This window comes from Lottia gigantea, assembly GCF_000327385.1.
Source record: "Lottia gigantea unplaced genomic scaffold LOTGIsca_388, whole genome shotgun sequence".
NCBI classification, from domain to species: domain Eukaryota; kingdom Metazoa; phylum Mollusca; class Gastropoda; family Lottiidae; genus Lottia; species Lottia gigantea.
This window is the reverse complement of record NW_008709325.1, coordinates 11,244-34,499: the sequence shown is the minus strand read 5'-3', so window position 1 is coordinate 34,499 and position 23,256 is coordinate 11,244. Positions and strand designations below refer to the sequence as shown.

Sequence of the window (23,256 nt, the reverse complement as noted above, 5' to 3'; positions counted from 1 at the left end):
TATTGGAAAATAAACGCCGGTTTGGCTAACTTGTTTATTGAAGGGAGTGATAGTAGAAATGTAAATATAATACGTTGAGATTCGTTGAGAGTTGCACTGGATTTTTACTTTTTAATACTTATTGTCTACATTGTCAGTTTACTCTTACAAGTGTGTTCTACATTCTACTGCAGTCTCATTCTTCTGATGGGAGCCACAGTGGCTCAGTGAGTTAGACGCTTGCTCGCTTACCTGAAGGTCCAGGGTTCAATCCTGGCATAGGTCGAGATAATACCTTTGGATTTTTCAACCTGGTTTCCCCCTGTCAGTGATGCAGGTAAGAAGGGCTGACATGGAAAAAGCGTCTAGTCGTTCGGATGGGACAATAAACCGAGGCCCCATGTGCTACAGGCTGTGCATGTTAAAGATCCCTCGACAGTTGGAAATCGAAAAAGAGTAGACTAATGCTGCTGTCCTTGCAACCCTGCATGGCGTTGCCCATCTTCATTAGCCCACATGGTGCAGAAAAGTAGGACGTAAAACTCCATTCATTTTATTTCATTTTGTTCTGCTGATGATGTTAACTAATTATGGAGAGCATGTTTCTTTTGTGACAAAATACAGTGTATAAGCTTACACTTAGTTTGGTGATTACTTTCCTTGATCTAAAAATGACAGCTATAACCTTTTGGAGAGCCGATATATATCTGAAATGATATCATTTTATTTACACCAACTAAAGACTGACTCTGTGGATGGACATGATACATTAGTCAAAGAACACAATGTCCATACACACGTGTTAATTATGGTATTATTCTTTTCTTTAAATGGACAGGTTCACCATCCTCTTGACAGAATTTCCTTTTTTTAACCTAGGGTGGGCGATATTGTCCAAGTGGATATCATATCGCGATATGGGTATAAGCTTATATTGCGATATTCATAATTGATTTTTTATACGCCCACGTGAAATGTGGGGCGTATATTGCTGTCACCCGTGTCCGTTGGTCCGTCCGTCCGTCCGTCCACTCTACACGTCACAATTCTTTAAGGATTTTGACGAAACTTGCTGAAATTGTTTATTATCACCCAAGGATGAACCCTATTGAAAATCATTAAAATCGAAAAATATTTATTATGAATTATTGCCTTTGTTCTTCAAAACGTGTTCGATTTTTAGCTCATTAACATTCTACAAGTCACAATTCTTTAAGGATTTTGACGAAACTTGCTGAAATTGTTTATTATCACCCAAGGATGACCCCTATTGAAAATCAATAAAATCAAAAAATATTTAATATGAATTATTGCCCTTGTTCTTTAAAATGTGTTCGATTTTTAGCTCGTTAACACTCTAGAAGGGATAATTCTTGATGGATTTTAACGAAACTTGGCATGAGTGTTCGTAATCACCCAAGGATGAAACCTATTCAAAATCAGAAGAATCGAAAAATATTAAATATGAGTTATTGACTTTGTTCTTGAAAACGCGTTCAATTTTTAGCTCATAAACACTGTAGAAGGCACAATTCGTGATGGATTTTAACGAAACTTTATGTTAGTGTTCGTAATCACCCAAGGATGAACCCTATTGGAAATCAGAAAAATTGAAAAATATTTAGTATGAGTTACTGCCCTTGTTCTTGAAAACGCGTTAATTTTTAGCTTGTAAACACTCTAGAAGGGACAATTCTTGACGGATTTTGACGAAACTTGGCATGAGTGTTTTTTATCACCCAAGGATAAACCCTTTTGAAAATCAGAAAAATCGAAAAAATATTTAGTATGAATTATCGCCCTTGTTCTTGAAAACGATTTCAAATTTAGCTCTTAAACACTATAAGGCATGATTCTTGCTGGATTTTGACAAAACTTGGTAAAAAACACTCTACAAGTCACAATTCTTTACGGATATTGACAAAACTTGCTGAAATCTTTTATTATCACCCAAGGATGAACCCTATTGAAAATCGATAAAATCGAAAAATATTTAATATGAGTTATTGCCCTTGTTCTTGAAACGCTCGTAAACACTTTAGAAGGTGCAATTCATGATGGATTTCGATGAAACTTGGTGTGAGTGTTTGTTATCATCCAAGGATAGACCCTATTTAAAATAAGATAGAACGAAAAATAATTAGTATGAGTTATTGCACTTGTTCTTGAAAATAGTTCAATTTGTAGCTCGTAGAAACTGTAGAAGGCATGATTCTCGCGCTGAAGATTGAATATTTGTCTTCTAGAGTTTTCACGAGCTAAAGACACATTTTCAAGAACAAGGGCAGTAACTCATAGTCAATATTATTCAGTATCGCCCTAAAGAGTTCAAATGAAGTGTATAACTGAAGGTTGAATATTTCATACTGGTGATTATTACTGTACTGCTAAATATTTTTATTCAAAATCAAAGCTGCCAGTGGGCGTATATTACCTTGCCTGGCAAGCTATCTTTTTTACTGTGTTTTAAAACAGAATTCTTTATTATTTTCTAAAAATTTAAATGTTACAAAAAACTATAAATGTCTCTAAGAATCAACCTAAAAAACATCTGTTTCAAATATTAAGTTACTTGGTAAAATTGTGTGGCTGAAAAAATTTGACGAAATATGGCAATATTTTTTAATCAAGCAATATTATTAACGATGTAAATTTATGGTTTAAGCGGTATATCTTCCAGCTAATGTTGAAACGGTTAGTGAATTTTATGAACCATGTAATTGTCGGCAATAACCGTTAATCCCGGTTAATTACTAAAGATTATAAAAGGAGTAAAAAACTGCATTTGCGGCGGTAACTCACCGTCAACTAAACTAGAGTAAGTGTAAATGAGTACCCAGGAAGACTTTGGACAGTTCCCCGCAAATTGTCGGTACAAATCGACAGATACCAAACAACCAAATGAAGCATCTGTTTCAATGTAAGATTACGAGCGGGCCTGACAGAGCACAGACGGACTGGCGCTATTGTCACCCATTCTCTTAACAGATCAAAGGTTTTTATCCCAGTTGTGGGTTCAGTGTAACAAGTGTATCTCATTGAAGTCGCCGCGAATCAGTGTACTGGTTCCACAACTGGTATAAAACAATTGTTTCAATGAATGCATACTCATGAATATTAATAAGCTTGAAGCTGATTGCCAGGCAAGAAGAAACAAACAGCAAACAATTAAAGGAGAGTTAATAAAAAGTAATACAGTCTTTATAACTGGTTTATTCTAAGCAACTCGTACCTGATTGAAATAATAAAAATAATAACAAGATTCAACAAAACCGTGGCGCGTTTCGAACGTCTGATAATGATTACAGTACTCCAGTGCTTATTTGTTTAACCTAATTAACATAACGGTACAAACGGCAACTGTCGACAAACTTAGACCATCGTGACGCGATTATCCAGAACGAATAATTAGTTGAACTGAGATATCAAAAAGAGGCTTGATAATCTTGACCACAATTCTTGCAACTCGTTAGTGTTTTTATACGCCCACATGAAATGGGGGGCGTATATTGTCGTCAACCATGTCCGTCGGTCCACAATTGCTCGTAAACACTCTACAGGGCACAATTCTTGACGGATTTTAACGAAACTTAGTATGTGTGTTCGCAATCACTTAAGGATAAACCCTATTGAAAATCAACGAAATCGAAAAATATTTAGCATGAATTATTGCCCTTGTTAATTTTAGCTCGTAAACACTCTAGAAGGCACAATTCTTGACAGATTTTGACGAAACTTGGTATGAGTGTTTGTAATCACCCAATGATAAACCCTATTGAAAATCAGCGAAATCGAAAAATATTTAGTATGAATTATTGCCCTTGTTCTTGAAAACGCATTCAATTTTTAGCTCGTAAACACTCTAGAAGGCACAATTCTTGAAGGATTTTAACGGAACTTGTTATGAGTGTTTGTAATCACCCAAGGATAAACCCTATTGAAAATCAGCAAAAATTTAAAAATATTTAGTATGAATTATTGCCCTTGTTCTTGAAAACACGTTCAATTTTTAGCTCGTAATCACTCTACAGGGCACAATTCTTGATGGATTTTAACGAAACTTCGTATGAGTGTTTGTAATCACCCAAGGATAAAACCCTATTGAAAATCAGCTAAATCGAAAAATATTAAGTACGAATTATTGCCCTTGTTCTTGCAAACCGTTCAATTTTTAACTCGTAAACACTCTAGTAGGCACAATTCTTGACAGATTTTGACGAAACTTGGTATGAGTGTTCGTATTCACCCAAGGATAAACCCTATAGAAAAATCAGGGAAATCGAAAAATATGTAGTATGAATTATTGCCCTTGTTCTTGAAAATGCGTTCAATTTTTAGCTCGTAAACACTCTAGAAGGCACAATTCTTGACAGACCCTACAAGTCACAATTTTTTTGTTCATAATCACAATTTACAATAGATGTCATTATTTTCCTGAGAAACTATTTTGGTTAACAAATAAGAAAATTTAATTTAATCATTTAACATGTCCCTAACCAGCCACCATACATGTACAGCATCATAAGATACTATAAATAGACCAAGTGGAAAATCCAAGACAGATATCCAATCATAGCTTAGTCATGTGACATCCCAAGATGCAGCAGTTTATCTGATTTCATTGTATAAATGTCATTCAAGAGAGAAGGTTTGCTTAATCATTTCATTTTCACCAATTGTGCTGATACAAAAATGAAATTAAACATGGGTCATAGGTGAAAGGTTTTGTTTCTTGGAAGATTGAATTGAGTTGCTGGATAAGTAGGCTACTATAGGAAAAATATTTAGTATGAATTATTGCCCTTGTTCTTGCAAACCGTTCATTTTTTAGGTCGTAAACACTCTAGAAGGCACAATTCTTGACAGATTTTGACGAAACTTGGTATGAGTGTTCGTATTCACCCAAGGATAAACCCTATAGAAAAATCATGGAAATCAAAAAATTCTAAAACAAATTTGACAACTTGATGAAATTGATCACAATCAAAACTAAACCTTTTGAAATATAAAATACAAGTTATTGCCGTTATTCTTACAAATGTGTTTGATTTTTAACTTGTGATGGCACAGTTTGTGATGGATTTGGGTAGAAGTTGAATATTTCCTGGTGTCTATGTTTGATTTTTTCTAACAAATATTCAATTTCAAACAAAGCTATCAGTGGGCGTATATATTACCATGCCTGGCAAGCTATCTTTATAATTAATACCCTATCTTGATTTATTAATCTCAATTATTTAATCAATAAAGATGTTTATTTACTAAATCTCAAATCAGACCCGGTTACCCGTGAAATACTACCTGAAATCGGTTAACTGATTAACCGTTTCAACACTACTTTCAGCCCTTATCTAATCAGCAGACATTCGAAATTTGAGCATTCAAATCCATTTGTTTCTAGAATTATCTGCATTTGAAAGTTATAATGACATATTGTGAAAGTTAGATGACACATTGTGAAAATTAAAATGACACAAATTATCTATATAAAGTAGAGAATTACCATATCATTATCTAAGTTCATATTTAGTACTAGACAACCCCTGCTCTTTCATCTCTTTAGCATAGCCATATATGGAAGTGGGCAATCCCAGAAGCCTTTATTTCCATAGTCATGGTCACCATTGTAAATTTTGTTGAAAATTACTTATTTATTGAACTGAAGACATTTTTTTATCTGTTTGAATATTAATTTGTTAATAATTAATTTGATAAGCACCATTTATTGTAAGAAAAACTTCACTGAAATGTCAACCAAGCTTTAAGAATATATTTCATTGCTGTCTTAAGAATTTTTATTAAATTTAATACATAATTCATGATGATCATGTAATTAGATTATACAGATATTCTATCCTGAGAAACTATATGATTTAGTTCAAGTGTCAGTTTGGCACTCTTTAAAAACTTTTATTATTAAAGGGAAGTAACCAAAAATATGATCTGTACATAGTCTCATAGTTTTATATTTACATGTGTACATTTTTAGAGATATTTGTAACTTTCCAGTGAGACAGTAACACTAACAGGACAGAACTTGAATTAGATTAATAACTGGGATTGGATGCTGTGAATGAGAATATCTTAGATGTATCTTTGATGAACTTTAGAACTCATTAGTGAAACCTTACAAGTAATCTCTATTTTCTGGTTGATACCTGAACAGCTCTATAAGTGACTTCTGATGTAAAAAAGCCTTTCTGGTAGGTGAGAAGGTTTTTATACGTCCACATTATAATGTGGACGTATATTGTCGTCACCCATGTCCGTCCGTCTGTCCACAATTTGGTGTGAATATTTATAATGATGAGATATTGAACAAGTTCAAATTAGGCTATCTTTCAATGAATGGTATTTGAGTTATTGCCCTTGATTTATGAAAAACGCATCAAAATTTGTTTGTGAACACAATAGAGAGTATAGTTTTCATCCTTTTTAAATAAAATTTGGTATGATCGTTTATAATGATGAGATCTTAGTCAAGATTGAATTTGACAATTGTTCGATCAACGAACTTAGTAAAATATCTTCAAAATTTGTTGGCGATAGAGGTGACAGTTTATGTCAGAATTTTATTAAATAATGTGTCTTTGTTTAGATCAACAATATCTTGCACAAATTAGAATTTTTTGGTATGATTTGACACAGATAGGTGACTGCCCTTGATATACTTGAAAATGTATCGGGAAAGTGTGTGTATCTTGCTAGGCAGCCACTTGTTTGCCTTCTCTAGGAAAGTAAATTTGAATTTATTCAAGACCTCATCAAACCCAAACATTACACCAGAAAGTATAAATAGGCAAGAGTAGTCATTTTGTTAGCACCATTTTGAAATTTGAACTGTGGCGCCATCTAGTGGACAAAAGTTCATGCAGGTTGCATTAATGCACTTGGTACAATAACACAATACAATAACAAATTTTTTGGTTTGATTTGACACAGATAGGTGACCGCCCTTGATATATGAAAATGTATCAGGAAAGTGGGCATATCTTGTTAGACAACCACTTGTCTTTGATTGCAGTTGTAAACATTCAAAGATGTGTTGACATACAGTGGTGTAACCTATTTTCGTGGATATAAGGATTCAACACCGAATTTCGTCAAAGTTAAAAAAACGAAAAAAATTTTTTATGTCTTAGATGTTTTCTCAGATATTCTACAAAATAATTAAAATTGGTTTATTTCGATTTTCTTAATGAATCCTTCACTTTGACCCATATTTCATGAGCAACCAACTCGGGAACGGCGGCAGAATGCGTCACCTATTTTCATGTACAATGTTTGATCTATAAATAAGTCTAGAAAAACACGTTGTATGGATACCGGGTGGTATAATTAACTTCTCTTAGTATTTATCTTTAATATCAATTCATTATAACTAGTGACAATTCCTTCAAAGAACCACGATTTAAAAAAAAAATAGTGAATGACAAAATAAGATACGTAGCGTGATTTATTGCTAAAAGTCACTGAAACAACATAAGAATATGGTCCACTTTGTGTTCCATAGAAATTTTCTGCTGACACGGAATCCGCTAGTTGATCACGTGACTTCATTCGTTGGATTATATTCTAGCAGACGACACTTGGAATTCCGATTACCGCTCAGGATTATAATGAAATGGTTGATAAAAAATGGTGACATTTGGTAATAAGTGAAATCCGCCATTTTGTATTTGTCAAAGTATACATTAATACATTTTACCTTGCTTGAAACTACTGGATTCATTCTACTAGCTGACATTGTACAGAAAACCCATGTTTATTAAAACAAACTAATGCGGAGGTCGCGCAAGGTCGCTCACGTAAACTATTAATCATTTCCGAAAATCCACGAAGAATAGGTTTCCACAAAATTAGGTTACTTGACTGTATATTGCTGTCGCCCCTTTATGTTTGTCTGATGATGAAAAATTTAGGAGTTATTGTCCTCAACTAGTAAATATGCTTCAATATGACTTTTATACACTATAGAGGCTATATCTATAAATGGATGAGCTAGTTCATGTTTGAAATAGGCATCAATCTGATGTTCTGAAAGGTTTTGGAGATATTGTCTTTGGTTTGTAGACTCAATATAGGCAACAGTTTTTATCAGACAGGTTGGCAATTCATTTGTCCAATTGTACTTTAAAATAGTCTCAGAAACAGGAATTTTATAGCTAATCAGTGTGCACTGCTTGACATCAAAATGTAAGCCTTCAAATCCATGTATGTACAGAATTATCCACATTTGAATGTTATAATGTTTCAAATGAAATGAAATGAAATGAATGGAGTTTTAAGTTTTTCTGCACCATGTGGGCTAATGAAGACGGGCAACGCCATGCAGGGTGCAATGAGGGAAATTTTGCCAGGACAGCGGCATAAGCCTGCTCTTTTTCGATTTCCAACTGTCGAGGTATCTTTAACGTGCACAGCCTGTAGCACACAGGGTCTCGGTTTATTGTCCCATCCGAAAGACTAGACGCTTTTTCCATGTCAGCCCCTCTTACCTGCATCACTGACAGGGGGAAACCAGGTTGAAAAATCCGAAGGTATTATCTCGACCTATGCGGGGATCGAACCCTGGACCTTCAGGTTAGTGAGCAAGCGTCTAACTCACTGAGCCACCACAGCTCCTATAATGTTTCAAGAAATAAATTCACAACCAATGAAACAAAGTTACTGTATCTAAAGCTCAATGATATCTCATTCGTAAACACTAGGAAAATACAGAATGATTGCCACGGACCGCTGTATCAAAGGTTCAATGATGTCTGACTTGTAAACACTTGATAAATTCAGATTATTTGTCACTGGTTCGATTTGCAGGAACATTTGTTGGTAAAGTTTTGTGTTTGATGTTTTGCATTTGAAGTCTGTATGTTGAGCTAGATTTGCATTTGAGGATATTTTTGGCAAGAATTCTATTCATTCAATAATTGTAAAACCGAATGTTTATCGAAAAATGTACATTTTCAGTACAAATTATGATTTTTGTATAAAAATGTCAATTTTCAATGATAAAAATGTTGAATTAAGCTCCACATGAAGAGATAAGAATTTAGAAATAGCAATGAAGAACATTGAATAAGAAGCCATTCCACTTTCCATATTAAACACTCCTTAAATCACGAATTATTGATGCCTGCTGTAATTGTTTCAAAATGTATAATCGTCATTTGTTTTTATTTCAGCCGTCAAGTCAGCGGGAACTCGATAGCGGTCTTTACTATTGGGTTTGACATACACCACATGCAGTTAGATGATTAACATAGCACGGTCAGTACAAATTTTTATACATTTCAAAATGGCTCACAAATGTCTATCAGTCCATGAACACTCTAGAAGGCACAATTCTTGACGATTTTGATAATACTTGGTGTAAGTGTTTATATCTCTTGAACAATGAACACTTTTGAAGATAAATAAATGAGCCCTTGTTCTTGAAAAAGAGTTCAATTTTTAGCTTGTCAACACAAGGTACATTTATTGACAGATCTTATTCAATCTTGGTAAAACGTTTATAATGAATCAAGAAGGAAACCAATGAAGGTAATATAAACAATCGAAAAATATATAATAAGTAACTGCCCTTGTTTTTATACGCTCACATTATAATTTGTCATCACCCCTGTCCATCGGTCCGTCTGTCCACACAATAGAAATTTAAATGAAATTTGATTTGATCATTTATTATGATGAGATCTTGGACAAGTTCCAATTTGACGATCTTTTGATGAAAGGTTTTTGAGTTTTTGCCTTCGACTTACAAAAAACGCATCAAAATTTGTTTGTGAACACAATAGAGACCACAGTTTCATCCGATTTAAATGAAATCTGTTGTGATCATTTATATTAATAGATCTTGGACAAGTTCGAAATTGAAAATCTTTCTATTGAGTTATTGCCCTTGACATATGAAAAACTCGTCAAAATTTGTTTGTGAACACAATAGAGACTTGGACAAGTTCGAAGTTGGCTATCTTTCGATGAATGTTTTTGAGTTATTGCCCTTGACTAATGAAAAACTTGTCAAAATTTGTTTATGAGCACAATAGAGACTACAGTTTTCATCCGATTTAAATGAAATTTGGTGTGATCATTTATAGTGATGAGATCTTAGACCAGTTAGAAGTTGAGTTATTGCCCTTGACTTAGTAAAAACACACAAAAATTTGTTGGCTTGTTAATGCGATAGAGGTGACAGTTTATGTCAGATTTTTATTAAATTTTGTGTGTTTGATTAAATCAACTATATCTTGCACAAATTAGATTTTTGGTATGATTTGACACGTATTGGTGACCGCCCTTGATATGCTGAAAATGCATCAGGAAAGTGGGCGTATCTTGCTAGGCAACCACTTGTTGAGTTATTGCCCTTGATTGATATTTTTGTAGTTCTGTCATATCATCATAATTCTCTGCGGTTCCATCAAAGTTTTTAACAAAACTGATCTCTCATTGGCTATTTAAAACTGCATATGCCAGCTCATGGTACTACAAAGGTATGGTGATGCCCAAAACTAATCTACTTGCATTGTAAAGATAATTTAATGCTATGATAAAAAATGCATCTGCGGAGGTGTGGAAAATCTCCATAAACCTAGCAGGAACTAGCTTTTTTGACTCTACTGCAGCCGATAACTGTCAAAATATCTCTGAGTTTGGAATAGAGGCATATTTTCAGACTATTATATATAGAAAAGAGATTATAGAAATAGAAAGAGAAATTCACAGATTGAGGTATTTTTGAAGGAATTATGCAATTAATACCTAATATTTCTGAAGGCTATATGCATATAGTCAATACCCAAATCAACCTCCGAAAATGGTGAATCTGTCCATTTAAATTACCGTAAATGAATTTCCTGTGTTCTCTTCCAGGGTTCCAAGAACAAAGTAGCTGGTCTTTAGCTATAACAGGACATTTATACTGGGAGATCAATAAAGGTTATGGTGGAGCACAAATGTCCATAAGGCGACTCTTGGAACAAAGCTTGGTAAGAATGATTGAAATATTTGATATCATGTAGTATGATACAGCAATGCAATCAAAGTGTTGATATCAAAAGTAAAAATGGATTGTAGATTTTTCAAGCATTTTTATGTGTATCTGTTCTAGTTATCAGGCTTGGTAATAATAAATGAAAAACAATTGTAAGAAATTTCTTTGAGTTATAGCACTAAACTTAGATAAATGCACACAAATTTGCTTTCATATATGACAAAAGGTAACAATTTTGCATCAAATAAGATGAAACATGGAATGCTTAAGATTATTGTTGGTAAATTTGTTGTTGTAATTCGATGAATTGTTTTTCAAATGGCCTTTTTAAGAAATTTGGTATACTTATGTTTTAATTATTTATGATTTTAGGTGTAAACAGATAGAGCTTCACTATATAGAATTAAAGTGCTTATGGTGTGGCACAGAAGCTCGTAAGGTAAGTTGACTTTATTACATAATGCAATCATTATCTTCGACCATTTAGACTCGAAATAAATTTATCCTTGAAGGTGTTAACAGCGATGAGATGCTGTGAGATGACACTTGGTACCCCGGACTTATCAGTAAAATGAGAAATATAACAAAAATTAAGTAATCGTTACAGTGGCAATGTCTCTAGAATTCAACCAAACCAAATAATCTGTTTGACAAGCCTATATAAGATTGAATGAAAATCTCAATTCAAACAAATATTTCATGTAAAAATATTGACATGCTTTTTTTTGGATGTGTTTGACTGTAAGATTTGAAAAAAAAAAATGTTTTGTGTCTATTTTAGGTTAGAAGGGTAAATGGTCTGGTACTTTACCTACCCGCAATAGCACTGCCACAATAGGAGTGTTCTAAGGTCATGGCCTGTATGACTTTTCAGACCTCCTATTCACAGATGAAGAGGAACAGATGAAGTGGAACAGATGAAGTGGAACAGATGAAGAGGAACAGATGAAGAAGTAGGGCGATTCCTCCACCATTTTTTTGTAAGCTTATCATACATTTTAATGTTTTGAAATGATAGTAGCATTATTATTAGCTGTGTGAATTTTCTGGAATGTATGCCTATTTGCAAACAATACAGTGTCATTCAGCATACACTGGCTCAATAGCCATGCCCAATAAAACCGAAATATATAAAACGTGTCCTCAGATACAAAATTATATGTTTTTTTTTGTGACTCAATACAATGTTTGTCTTTTGTTTTTTTTTTAGCCGTCAGCGGGAACTCGATAGTGGTCTTTACTATTGGGTTTGACATACACCACACGCAGTTAGATGATCAACGAAGCACGGTCAGTACCTTTCAATTTCAATCACTTTTCCTATATTATTAACTTTTCCAGATTATTAAATCCACCCTGAAAAATTCCTTTTCATTTTCTAATGACAACCACATTTGATATTCAAAATTAAAGGAGTGGTTTGCAAGATTTTCATTACCAGATTACTTTTGAATAGTGTTAATGTTATAGAATTTACGAAAAGATACGTTTGCTTAAAACTTTCAGAGGGATATACTCCTACAGATTTTGGTCTATAGTTTTCATAACTTTTATCACCTAACCTTCCAAACCTACTTTAAAACTTGGACTCTTGTCTTCCAGGGTTCCAAAAACAAAGTAGCTGGTCTTTAGCTACAACAGGACATTTAAACTGGGAGGTCAATTAGGTTATGGTGGAGACCAAATGTCCCAAAGGCGACTCTTGGAACGAAGCTAGGTACGAACTGTTACCTATTAATTAATATCTTAGATATGACATTGCAATACAAGTTATATTAACAATACAAACATTATAGCAACATTATATTATTTTTTGGGAAACATTCGAATAAAAACAATTTTTTTATACATTATGTACTTACATCCTCCTTTGTTAGTGAAAATCTACTTCCAATGATCTAATTGGCTGAGCTAAAGAACCCATCCACTGTTGAATTTATGTGTTTGAAATATTTCATTTGTGCCATATAAAGAAAAATAAGTGTTTTATTTCTAATTTTAGGTGTAAACAGAAAGAGCTTCATTATATGGAAGTCTAGTGCTTATGGTGTGGCACAGAAGCTCGCAAGGCAAGTTTTCTGTAGATAAATTATCTGAAATCTTAAATCAGTTTGATATTCCTAATTTGATACCCTGTCTGCTCATCTGATACAGTGAATCATGCTATTTTCGTTAAACAAAAACCCAAATAAATGGGGTAAACAGCCTATCGAGAACCTACAGAATGGTGACACCAAATTTCGTTCTTTGATTTAGGGGTATTTCATACCCTCTAAAAACTTTTGTTATTAAGTTACCTTAAGTGATAATCATCTGATTATTATTATTATTTTTTTTTCATTTCAAATTTTTAACTGATAGACAAAATTTGACTTCTTAGATAAGAAAAAAATATACAACATTGATGTGTTTGTTTGATCATGTATTGATATTTTTCAGGTTAGAAAGGGTAAATCGTCTGGTAATTTACCTACCCGCAAAAGCACTGCCACAATAGGAGTGTTCTGAGTTCATGGCCTGTATGATTCTTCAGACCTCCTATTCACAGATGAAGAGGAACAGATGAAGAACAGATGAAGAACAGATGAAGCGGCGCCTACAGAACAGATGAAGAACAGAAGAAGTATGAAGATCCAGTGAAGAGTGGAGAAGAGAAGATCAACAGATGAAGAGAGGAACCAAAGAGTGCTCATTAAGAAGAACCACGTCTACAGATTTAAAGTCGTGGGTATGTTACAATGGATTTAGTTAATATAGTCATCTTAATATTTTATTTACCAGTTGATCGAGCATTATAGGCCTATCTGCTAACCATGGCACTTCACATGTAGTTCCTCTACAATTGAATTAAAATGTATCCAAATTTCAATAATTTATTGACTGACATTTTCCCAAATAAAATACTAGCACTAGCATTTAGTTCCTCTACCATTGCATTTTTGAAAGGCAAAAAATTCAATATTTTTAGGCCTTGCTTACATTCGCATATCAGTTATGACATAGTAATGACATAGTTATGATTTTTACTACCCCTTAGAGTAAACACTAAATAAATATTAGGTGCTTTCTTGTGAGTCTCTGAATGTAAAAGTGCCGTTCAGAAAACGTTTGAACTTAAAGAAAGCATTGTAAAACTAAAATTAGAAAGTACTCTGTGTAAATTTCATTAACGTACTTAAGTAATTGGTCGTGTTAAAGCGGAAAATTGATGCTCGTTTTTCAGACATTGAGCTACCTTGTGAATTCCACAAAAAATCTTAAGCGTTGTTCAATAATTACTTGTAGAGTAAGTACTCATACGTTTTTTGGCTGTTTATTGTAAGAGGTAGTATTTTATTAAAAGCAAGTTGCGATCAAGCTTATTTACATAATATTTTTTTTTTATTTCAGCTGAGAGCTCGGAAGAAGATGGTGTTTCTGCATTGATTTGGTGTTTCTGCATTAATTAGGTTTTTCTGCATTGGTTTAGTATTTCTGCATTGATCTGGTGTTTCTGCATTATTAGTTCCAAATTCTGCTTCCAACAACTTGTTTTTACTGGTGTCTTCAGATTTGACTTTCTCCTTGAACTAGAATAAGTCATCATTCCTCAGTATTTTATTCGACTCAGCTGCAAATGGGTATGGATAATCTGGAGAATCATTGCCAAAAAGTTTGGCCAAGGACCAGCTGTTAGACAGGATCTTGTGAGCCTAAGCTGTTATCCTTGTAAAAAATATTCCTTTCTTTTTATCAATAGGCTGATTGCCTTTCTGCCATCGAATTCTCTAACTCAGGTGTTTCTGCATCTTTCACTAGATACCAGTCAATGAAAGCAAAACTACCATTCAACAAGAATTGCCTTGATACAAGACCATGAACAATTATTTGGATGTTTTCTAAATGGCTCGCATTTCTTCTTTTTTTCGGTTTGGATTTCTGCTTTTTTGTTTAGTATATTTTGCTGTGTATAGTTTTAGAAGTTCAGGTCAAATATGGCCGTTAAGATCAAAGTTAGTTTATGAGGTCAAAGATGAAAGTTTAGGTCAAAGGTCAGAGTTGGTGGTTGAGGTCAAAGGTCAGAGGTTGAGTTCAAAGGTCAGAGTTGATAGTTGAGGTCAAAGGTCATAGTTCAGGTCAAAGGTCATAGTTCAGGTCAAAGATGGGGTTGAGGTGAAAGTTGGTATTTTTGTTAAAGGGTCAAGTTATGGATGAAGGGGGTTATCAGATGAGAAGTGATATACGTACAGATGAAGAAACTGCAGGTATGGTCATTTAAATATTTACATTTTACCAGCTAATAGAAATAAAATGGTGTTTTGTAATATTTTCATTGTTCAATGATAGAAATGATGGATTAGGATTTCAATTTCCAACAGTTGCAGGATAGTTAATGTAAAAAGCCTATTGCACAGAGAACCTAAGTTTATTGTCCCATCCATACAACTAGACCCTTTTTCATGTCGACCCCTCTGACTTGCATCATTGACAGGGGTACTGGGTATTACCCCAAACATTTCTGAAAATGATGCAAGCAAGCATCTGACTCACTGAGCCACAGATGCTTCCTACCAGGTTATAAAGCTATGGTGCTTTTTCAGCATTTTTTTCTTCATATTCTCTTTCTGATTTTATTTCTAGATATTATTTCTGTTTATTTCAGGATATGCAAGACTAATGGTTTTCAGCTTTCCTGCGTTTTTGTTTGGGGGTTTGCGGTTTTTTATTTGTTTGGCTTTCTGCATATTTGTTTGACTTTTGGCTTTCATTTGTTTGGATATCTGCTGTTTTGTCCATGACTTTTGTTCAGTTGGGCTGGTTTTAGTTTTTTTGGATTGTAAACTGGTTGGATTATAAGTTTGGTTAGTTTCAATTTCTAATTGGGGGAGGGGGATGTAATGAGATTTTTCTATTCAGAAATTGGCATTTTTTATAGTCACGGGGGATAGAATCCTTTCTGAAGGTCTCTGGTTGTTTCAGGTATTGGTGCATGATTTCAGATATTGAAGAATTAGGAAGACTGGAAATATTGGTGTATGGTTTCAGATAATGGTGGTTATGGTGTAGAAGGATGAAGAAGATTTAAATTTGAAATCTAAACTATCAGGTAATTTGAACATAAAGCAAACTGAAATCTTTGCAGATGTTGATTGATCATATTTTAGAAATAATAGCTTTGATGTCAATTAAACATGGGACAGAAAGTCGCACAATCAGAGGGTTGATTTGGACCTTAAATATATGTAAACAGTCTTCAGAAGTACTAGAACTTTGCAAAATTTGCACCATCCCTTCATACAACAGACCATACAATTTATAGTTTCCCTATGAGCTATGGCAATTTTTTCTTGTTTTCTGTTTTTTTTCTATTTCAGATATTGGTGATAAAGATAACTCTTTTCAGAGTTTATGGGTAGGCAGGGAGTAGTCCTGCAGGGAGTTCATCGTCCCTGTCCTGCCGAGATGGACTGTTGTGTTGTATTGGTTACGACTGATTAAGAGTATAGAAAGATAACTCTATGCATGTCGAAACGAAAGTAACTTATTCTTTCATACAAAATGAAAGCAATAAACGCTGGGAGCTTAGACTTGCTAACCTTGAAGATCGAGGGCTCAATATTGCCTTAGGAAGATGTCTAGGGATTGAATATTAAACCATGAACTACTGGCTTAGCACGTTAAAGAATTCTCGACAATTGGAATTCGAATATAGTAGACTAATGCTAGCAGGACAAAACGCTCTGTCATTACAAATGTTAGTCCTGTTAGGACTGATAAACTATAATGAATCAGATTTGTTTTTGTTTTTTTCAGTTAATCTGATGGAGTGTTATGGTTACACATAGAAGGTAATATATTTATTAGATTTAAGGAAAAATCTATGGATAGATGGAAAAGAAATGTGTGCCAATCTCGTGTGTGTTTATTGTGTTCAACAGTCAACAAAAGAGAGTGTTAAGTGTTCAGTGCATTTAAAACATTCCGTCTGTCTTGAAGTTCTAAAGTATAGTATGAAATAACCAATTTGTGCATATCTGATACACACAATGACCAGCAAGATGTAAATCACCATTTTAGAGAAGTACTGACTATAGTGTGAATCTATGGATAAAAGATTGTGTATTTTGTGTCATTACATTTTGATAAGCATTCATTAGGAACTGTTTTTTTACAAAAACAGAAATACTGCTACAAGAAGTGATGAATAACGAAGATTTGTCTTCGGGCCTGATTTTGTGGAATCATAATGCTACCAAAATGAGTTCAATATGTTCTTATGTAAGGAAGTATCTACAGTTACAATGGCAATGTAATTATATTGTATGGAGTTGGAAGGGATTGATTTGACTGTTATAAAAGTGAGAATTTTACTTCTGAAATAAATTGTTTTATATTCTACCAAACTAATTCTTTAATTTTTTGTCATTTTTATAGTTGATAACTGCATGTTCAACTTGGGGCCACAATTTGATTTAATCTCTTGGCATTATAAAACATAGCATTGTAGTAAATGGACCCCATTATTTAAATGTGTTTAAAAGTTTTCCAAACTTTTTATGGTTTATGTATTGGGGACACTGATATCATCGGTTTTGCACCATTCATATTTTCAGTCACTAGACTTCTGTGGTTTATGCAACGCCTTAGAACGCCTACTTTTACCTGGATGGCAATACAGTTGACGGAAAATTGAAATAGTGTAAAATGGATGCTATTAGTGTCAAAAAGTGGGAAAAGAATCTGCTTCAGATCTGAAATTGGTTGTCAAATCTTTGGACAGATGAGTATTGCAATTTGAAAACCTACTTAAGAGTTCTCATACAATTTAATAGCAAGCAGTCTCTCAAAAAGTCATAGATTTAAATCCACCATACAGAAATGCATTTCAGCTCTGCATACACATATTAGATAAGCAATATAACATACGCCCACTTACAAAAATAATATAACCAATACATGTTAACATAAACTATTTGCTTTGAGTTAAAAAGATTAATGGTTATAGAAACTACACATCAAACTTATATTGTCTAATATTAGTCTATTAGAAGACCCAAGCCATATAAAAAAAAACTTACAGTAATTTTGTTTAGCAAGTTACTGAACGATTTGTATCTAAGGGAAACAACTTGATTCATGAGATTAACCTACAGACTACAGTTAATTAATCATTTGATAATGCATTGCTTGTGTTTATAGTTATATAGTATAAGTTGCATTCTACTCTTTGAGCATATGCAATGGAATCATATTCGTATATTTTGGGACTTTGAACAGAGCTTCTGATAAATATTATGTATAAGTTTACAGAAGACCAATATTTCCAATAGTGGTCGTAAAAAAGGCAATAGGGTTTGTAAATGGAGGACTACAGGAGGGTGGGAGCACATCTTCCCTCAGAAAAGACTCCATATGGGTTTCGCCCACTTTCAATTGTTTATCATTAACATTCGTCCCCTCACCTAATGATTTATAGAAACTTCACTGAAGACAAGGTTCTGTATGGTTATTGAACGTATTGGACTGGACTGCTTGAGAACATTAACCCACTTAGAGTACAGAATAAACAAACAATAACAAATACTCATGCACGTGCAATATTACAGGTCATATGAGATCATAACATACAAATACAGAAAATTTGTCAAGATGGCCGGACATGAATTAGGAAAATATATTCTTTTTCGAGGTAAATACACTTTGTTATAGTATTCTTTTATTGTTTTGTCCTGTATTAATATCTTCACTGTTTAGGGGTGGGCATTGTACTTATTTCATTTCTATATGATTTGTTTTTGTTGACTTGTGGACATGATTCGTGAATAACAATTTGAATAAGGACGTCTACATATCATTTCCCTCCTTGCGATTTACTTGTGAACTTCTGTGGTGTCGTTTCACGAATAACACACAATTTGCATTTAAAACTGATCATAATTTTGTGGAATTATGATTTTAAAGAGGAGAATATTCTGTCCCGAATATGGGCCATTATTTTCACACAATTTTTATCAGGGAAGTTTGTTTATTTCGAATGAAAAATCTCCAAACCCTATATTTCTATACACTTGATGACATTCCGAAGAAAAACAATATTTCCTGCATGGAATTTCACATAAAAACTTCCATCATAACAGACTGAAAATTCCGAAAAAAAGAATATGGCTGAGTTGAATTTTTTCTCTCATTTCAGAAATATCAAATTAAAATTTTCGACTGTATACAAATTATTTTAGATTGTTTTCGGGTCTATACAAATATAAGGTTCAGTGATATTACATTTTAAATAGATACTCTTAACTCCCAGAAAATTCACTTGGAAATAACCTACTTTGCGGACTGAAAATTACCCTCTTTAAAAACATTTACGAATAATAACTTTTCAAGTGGTTAACATTTTCATGAACCTAACGAATATTTAAGACTCAATTCAGTAAACATTGAGAAAGAAAACAGAGAGAAAGTAATAATTTTTTCATCGTTGAAATATTCATGAACCCAAAAACAATCCATGTTTGAGAACTGTTTTGTTCATTAGTGGACTTGGTGTCCGAATGACAAAATCACTCTATTATCCAATACATTAAACTAAATAATAATCCATTAAACTGGGTAATTTTGAAACACGTTACAAGCGTTTTTCCACAGAAAATATGGTGTTATATCAAGATTGATTCTTTTCTTTAGTCATGGCACCTGATGAATATATACTTTTAATTGACCAAGTTTGATATTTTAGATTGTATCTCCATTCTAAGAGGTTGCATTCCTTTAAGTGGATTTGAATAAAAGCTTCATAACATTACTGAAAATCTTAGAATGTTTTGGAAATTAGAATGATTTGGAAATATAAGAAAATGAGCCCACCTTATCACCTTGAAATTCGTTTATGAAAGGACAATTTTCAGTCAAAATTTGTAATCTTTTTCTGTTGCAATTTCTAGGAGAGAAGTGTGATTTTTAAAATTGTTTATGTATTTATCAATGGAAAGTCGTTCTACGATTATCAGTACTGTATTGAAAAGGGGCAAAATTCGATATAGCCTACCAACGAATAGGAGAGAAGTTTGTTTATTTCATATGTAAAATTACCAAACCTTATATTTTTATGCAAAATAAAGATATAAAAAGTTTCTTTCCATGGCCTTTCATTGATTAAACCATGATTTTAGGCAATCACTGTAAAAATGTGGACAGAGGTTCAGTCAGTTTACGGCAATCCCGATTACACCATTCGGACTTTCTCGACAATTTTTACCTCTGTCTTGAATTAACGAGCTTACCCATCCAATAACGGAAAATATCAGTAATCCTGATTACATCATTCGGGTTTTCTCGGCAATTTTCGCAAGGATCTCTGTCTTGAAAAAAAAGAGGTTGCCTATCCAATAACGGAAAATATCACTAATCTCGATTACATCATTCGGGTTTTCCAGGCAATTTTCGCAAGGACGTCTGTCTTGAAAAAAACGAGCTTGCCTATCCAATAACGGTAAATATCATTAATCCCGATTACATTACTAGGGATTTTTTGCAAAATTTCTTTTGCTGCGGAGGCCTCTATCTTGAATCATAGATGAGCTCATTATTGATAGTCAGGGAAAATACCAAAAAATCCCGATTACACGAAGGCTTCAGAACACATTAAATAAATCACTTTGGTGTGCTTAAACAGAGTTCCGTACCTTTAATTGCGATTCCATCTTTCTGATTTTATTCTGTTAAAACACGTTCTTATTGACCTTTCTTAATCGGTCACTCTTTGAAATTATGCATGTAATTCAGCTTCTAATTTAGCTTATTATGAATAAATTATGGACATGTGAGACAAACTGATATTTTTCCAAGTCATTAGAACTCCTCTACTTTCTATTTATATAAGTATTAGCATTTTCATTTTCATAAATGAAAATAAGGGAACCCATCTTTAAAGGGATTTTAATATATAAACATGAATTGGTTTGTGAAATTGTATTTTTCTGGCGGTAGCATAGCTCAGTCGGTAGCTAGTTTGATTGTCGCCTGATAAGCGATAAAGTGTCGTGTTTTCAAATGCACATCGAGGTAAGATATATCCTGATTTCTAGGCCAGTGTTTCCGAAAGTTGTCCAGTTGTCAGCTTTCAAACCCCTACCATAAGTTACATTTTTCATCTGTGAGGCATTGGCACTGTGGAATTGAGAGGGAAGGCTCTATTGATAAAGTTTCTTTTTATAAGAATTAACCAAGTACTAACGATCCGAACCGCAAAACTAAACCCGAAATCCAAAACATATAGTTGACAATCGGTTTTCGTCTAACCTGCCCCAATTTCCAATAGTTCACGGCTTTTTGTCGAAACATTGGTCGCTTACAGTTAAAAAAACTAATATAAAGAAGGTTTATTTATTGGGGCACCTTACAATGTACTCGTAAATGTAACTGTTAATGACAGAGCGCATAGGGCTGAAAATAAAACCTGTTTGAATAGAATAAAATCATACAGATGGAATGGAAACAAAGGTACGGAACTCTGATTAAGCACGTCAAAATGATTAATTTAATTGTGTTCTGAAGCCTTCGTGTAATCGGGATTTTTTGGTATTTTACGTGAATAGCAATAATGAGCTCGTTAAAGATTCAAGATAGAGGTCTCAGCAGCAAAACAAAATTTCTCAAAAAATCCCGAGTGATGTAATCGGGATTACTGATATTTTCCGTTATTGGATAGGCAAGCTCGTTTTTTTCAAGACAGAGGTCCTTGCGAAAATTTCCGAGAAAACCCGAATGATGTAATCGGGATTACTGATATATGATCCGATATTGGATAGGCGAGCTCATTTTTTTCGAGACAGAGGTCCTTTCGAAAATTGCCGAGAAAACCCGAATGATGTAATCGGGATTGCCGTAAACTGACTCAACCTCTGTCCACATTTTTACTGTGATTGCCTAAAATCATGGTTTAACCACGTAAAGCTTGTTTTTCTTCACATTTTCATGATGATTGCTTGAAATTTGCAGCACCTCAATGACAGCAATTAAATAGAATTATATTCTACCTTTTTGACTCCAACGTTTTGATAAACAATTGTTATATTTTTGGGAACTCAATTAATTTTCAATCTAATCTGGTTTTCATAAACTTTTTAGGGTCTTTTCTAAACTAAATTTCGCTCTAAAGTACAATAATTATCACAACTATTATACCGTTAATTCTATATTTAAATGTAACGGTGGGATTGTAATAAACCCAATATGAACTAGAAGAGTTTCTTGATGACCAATGTCAGTTGATAAAGATTGGATATAGAGATAATTTTATAGTATATGAAGATTGTTTTAACTAGCTTGTGTAAAATTTCCATCAAAATATCAGGACTTTGCACAATAAACGTATACTTTTCCAACTCGGTAGGCCGACTTTCTTATGTTCACTATAGTAGTAAAACTTGTATTCCTAATACCTTCTGTGTTTGAAAAACGTGCCCAAATTCCAAATAGTTCGCGCCTTTTTGTCGGAAACTTGGTCGAATTTTAATACATGAAAATGACAATTTTTCAAGGCAATAACAAAGCATTTTTAAACTATTAGGAAAGACCTTTCATTATGATAAAAACTTAGCTAAATATTTTTAGTCATACTTCTTATAATTATGGTGTCAATAAAACCCAATTTGAACTAGAAGTGTTTTTTGATATCCAATGTCAGTTTTGTAAATATAGATATATGTAGATTGTTTAAACAATTTGAGCTGTTGTGAAATGAGTAAGAAAATTGGTAGAGCGAGAGTAAATTCGAGTGCTCCAGAATAACTGGAAAAGAAGGGGGAGGGAGTGTTAACAGTTCAATGACTTTTTCTTACTTAAAAGTACGAAACGACAACTTTGGTTTACGTTTTTTTTTAATCAAAATGTACTTGTGGTTCCGAAAGATACTACATTTCAAAGAATTTTAATATATGAACATGACAATTTTTCAAGGAAATAACAAGACATTTTGAAAATATCATAAAAAGCAGTTTCATTATGATAAGTAAGTTTAGTCATACTCTTTACAATTATGAAGGGCTGGCATGGAAAAAGCATCTTATGGTTCGGATGGCACAATGAACCGAGGCACTGTTTGCTACAGGCTGTGCGCGTTAAAGATCCCTCTACACTTGAAAATCGAAAAAGAGTAGGCCAATTCCACTGTCCTGGCTCAACTACCCTCATTGTACACCGCATGGTGTTGCCTGTCTTTATCAACCATAACGCCAGAAAAGTAGACTGTAAAACTCCATTCGTTTCATTTCCATTTACAATTATGGTGTCATTAAAGCCAT

At 33.6% G+C, this 23,256-nt stretch overlaps 1 protein-coding gene across 1 annotated transcript; it reads left to right on the top strand.

Moving 5' to 3' along the window:
• Positions 1-8,534: 8,534 nt before the first annotated feature.
• On the top strand, positions 8,535-13,480 carry LOTGIDRAFT_175766 (hypothetical protein; the record flags this gene model as incomplete). Its single annotated transcript, XM_009059346.1, has 6 exons — positions 8,535-8,562; positions 10,852-10,967; positions 11,090-11,124; positions 11,345-11,411; positions 11,754-11,774; positions 13,412-13,480. The coding sequence occupies 6 exons, from the start codon at positions 8,535-8,537 to the stop codon at positions 13,478-13,480; spliced, it is 336 nt and encodes a 111-aa protein (XP_009057594.1).
• Positions 13,481-23,256: the final 9,776 nt, after the last annotated feature.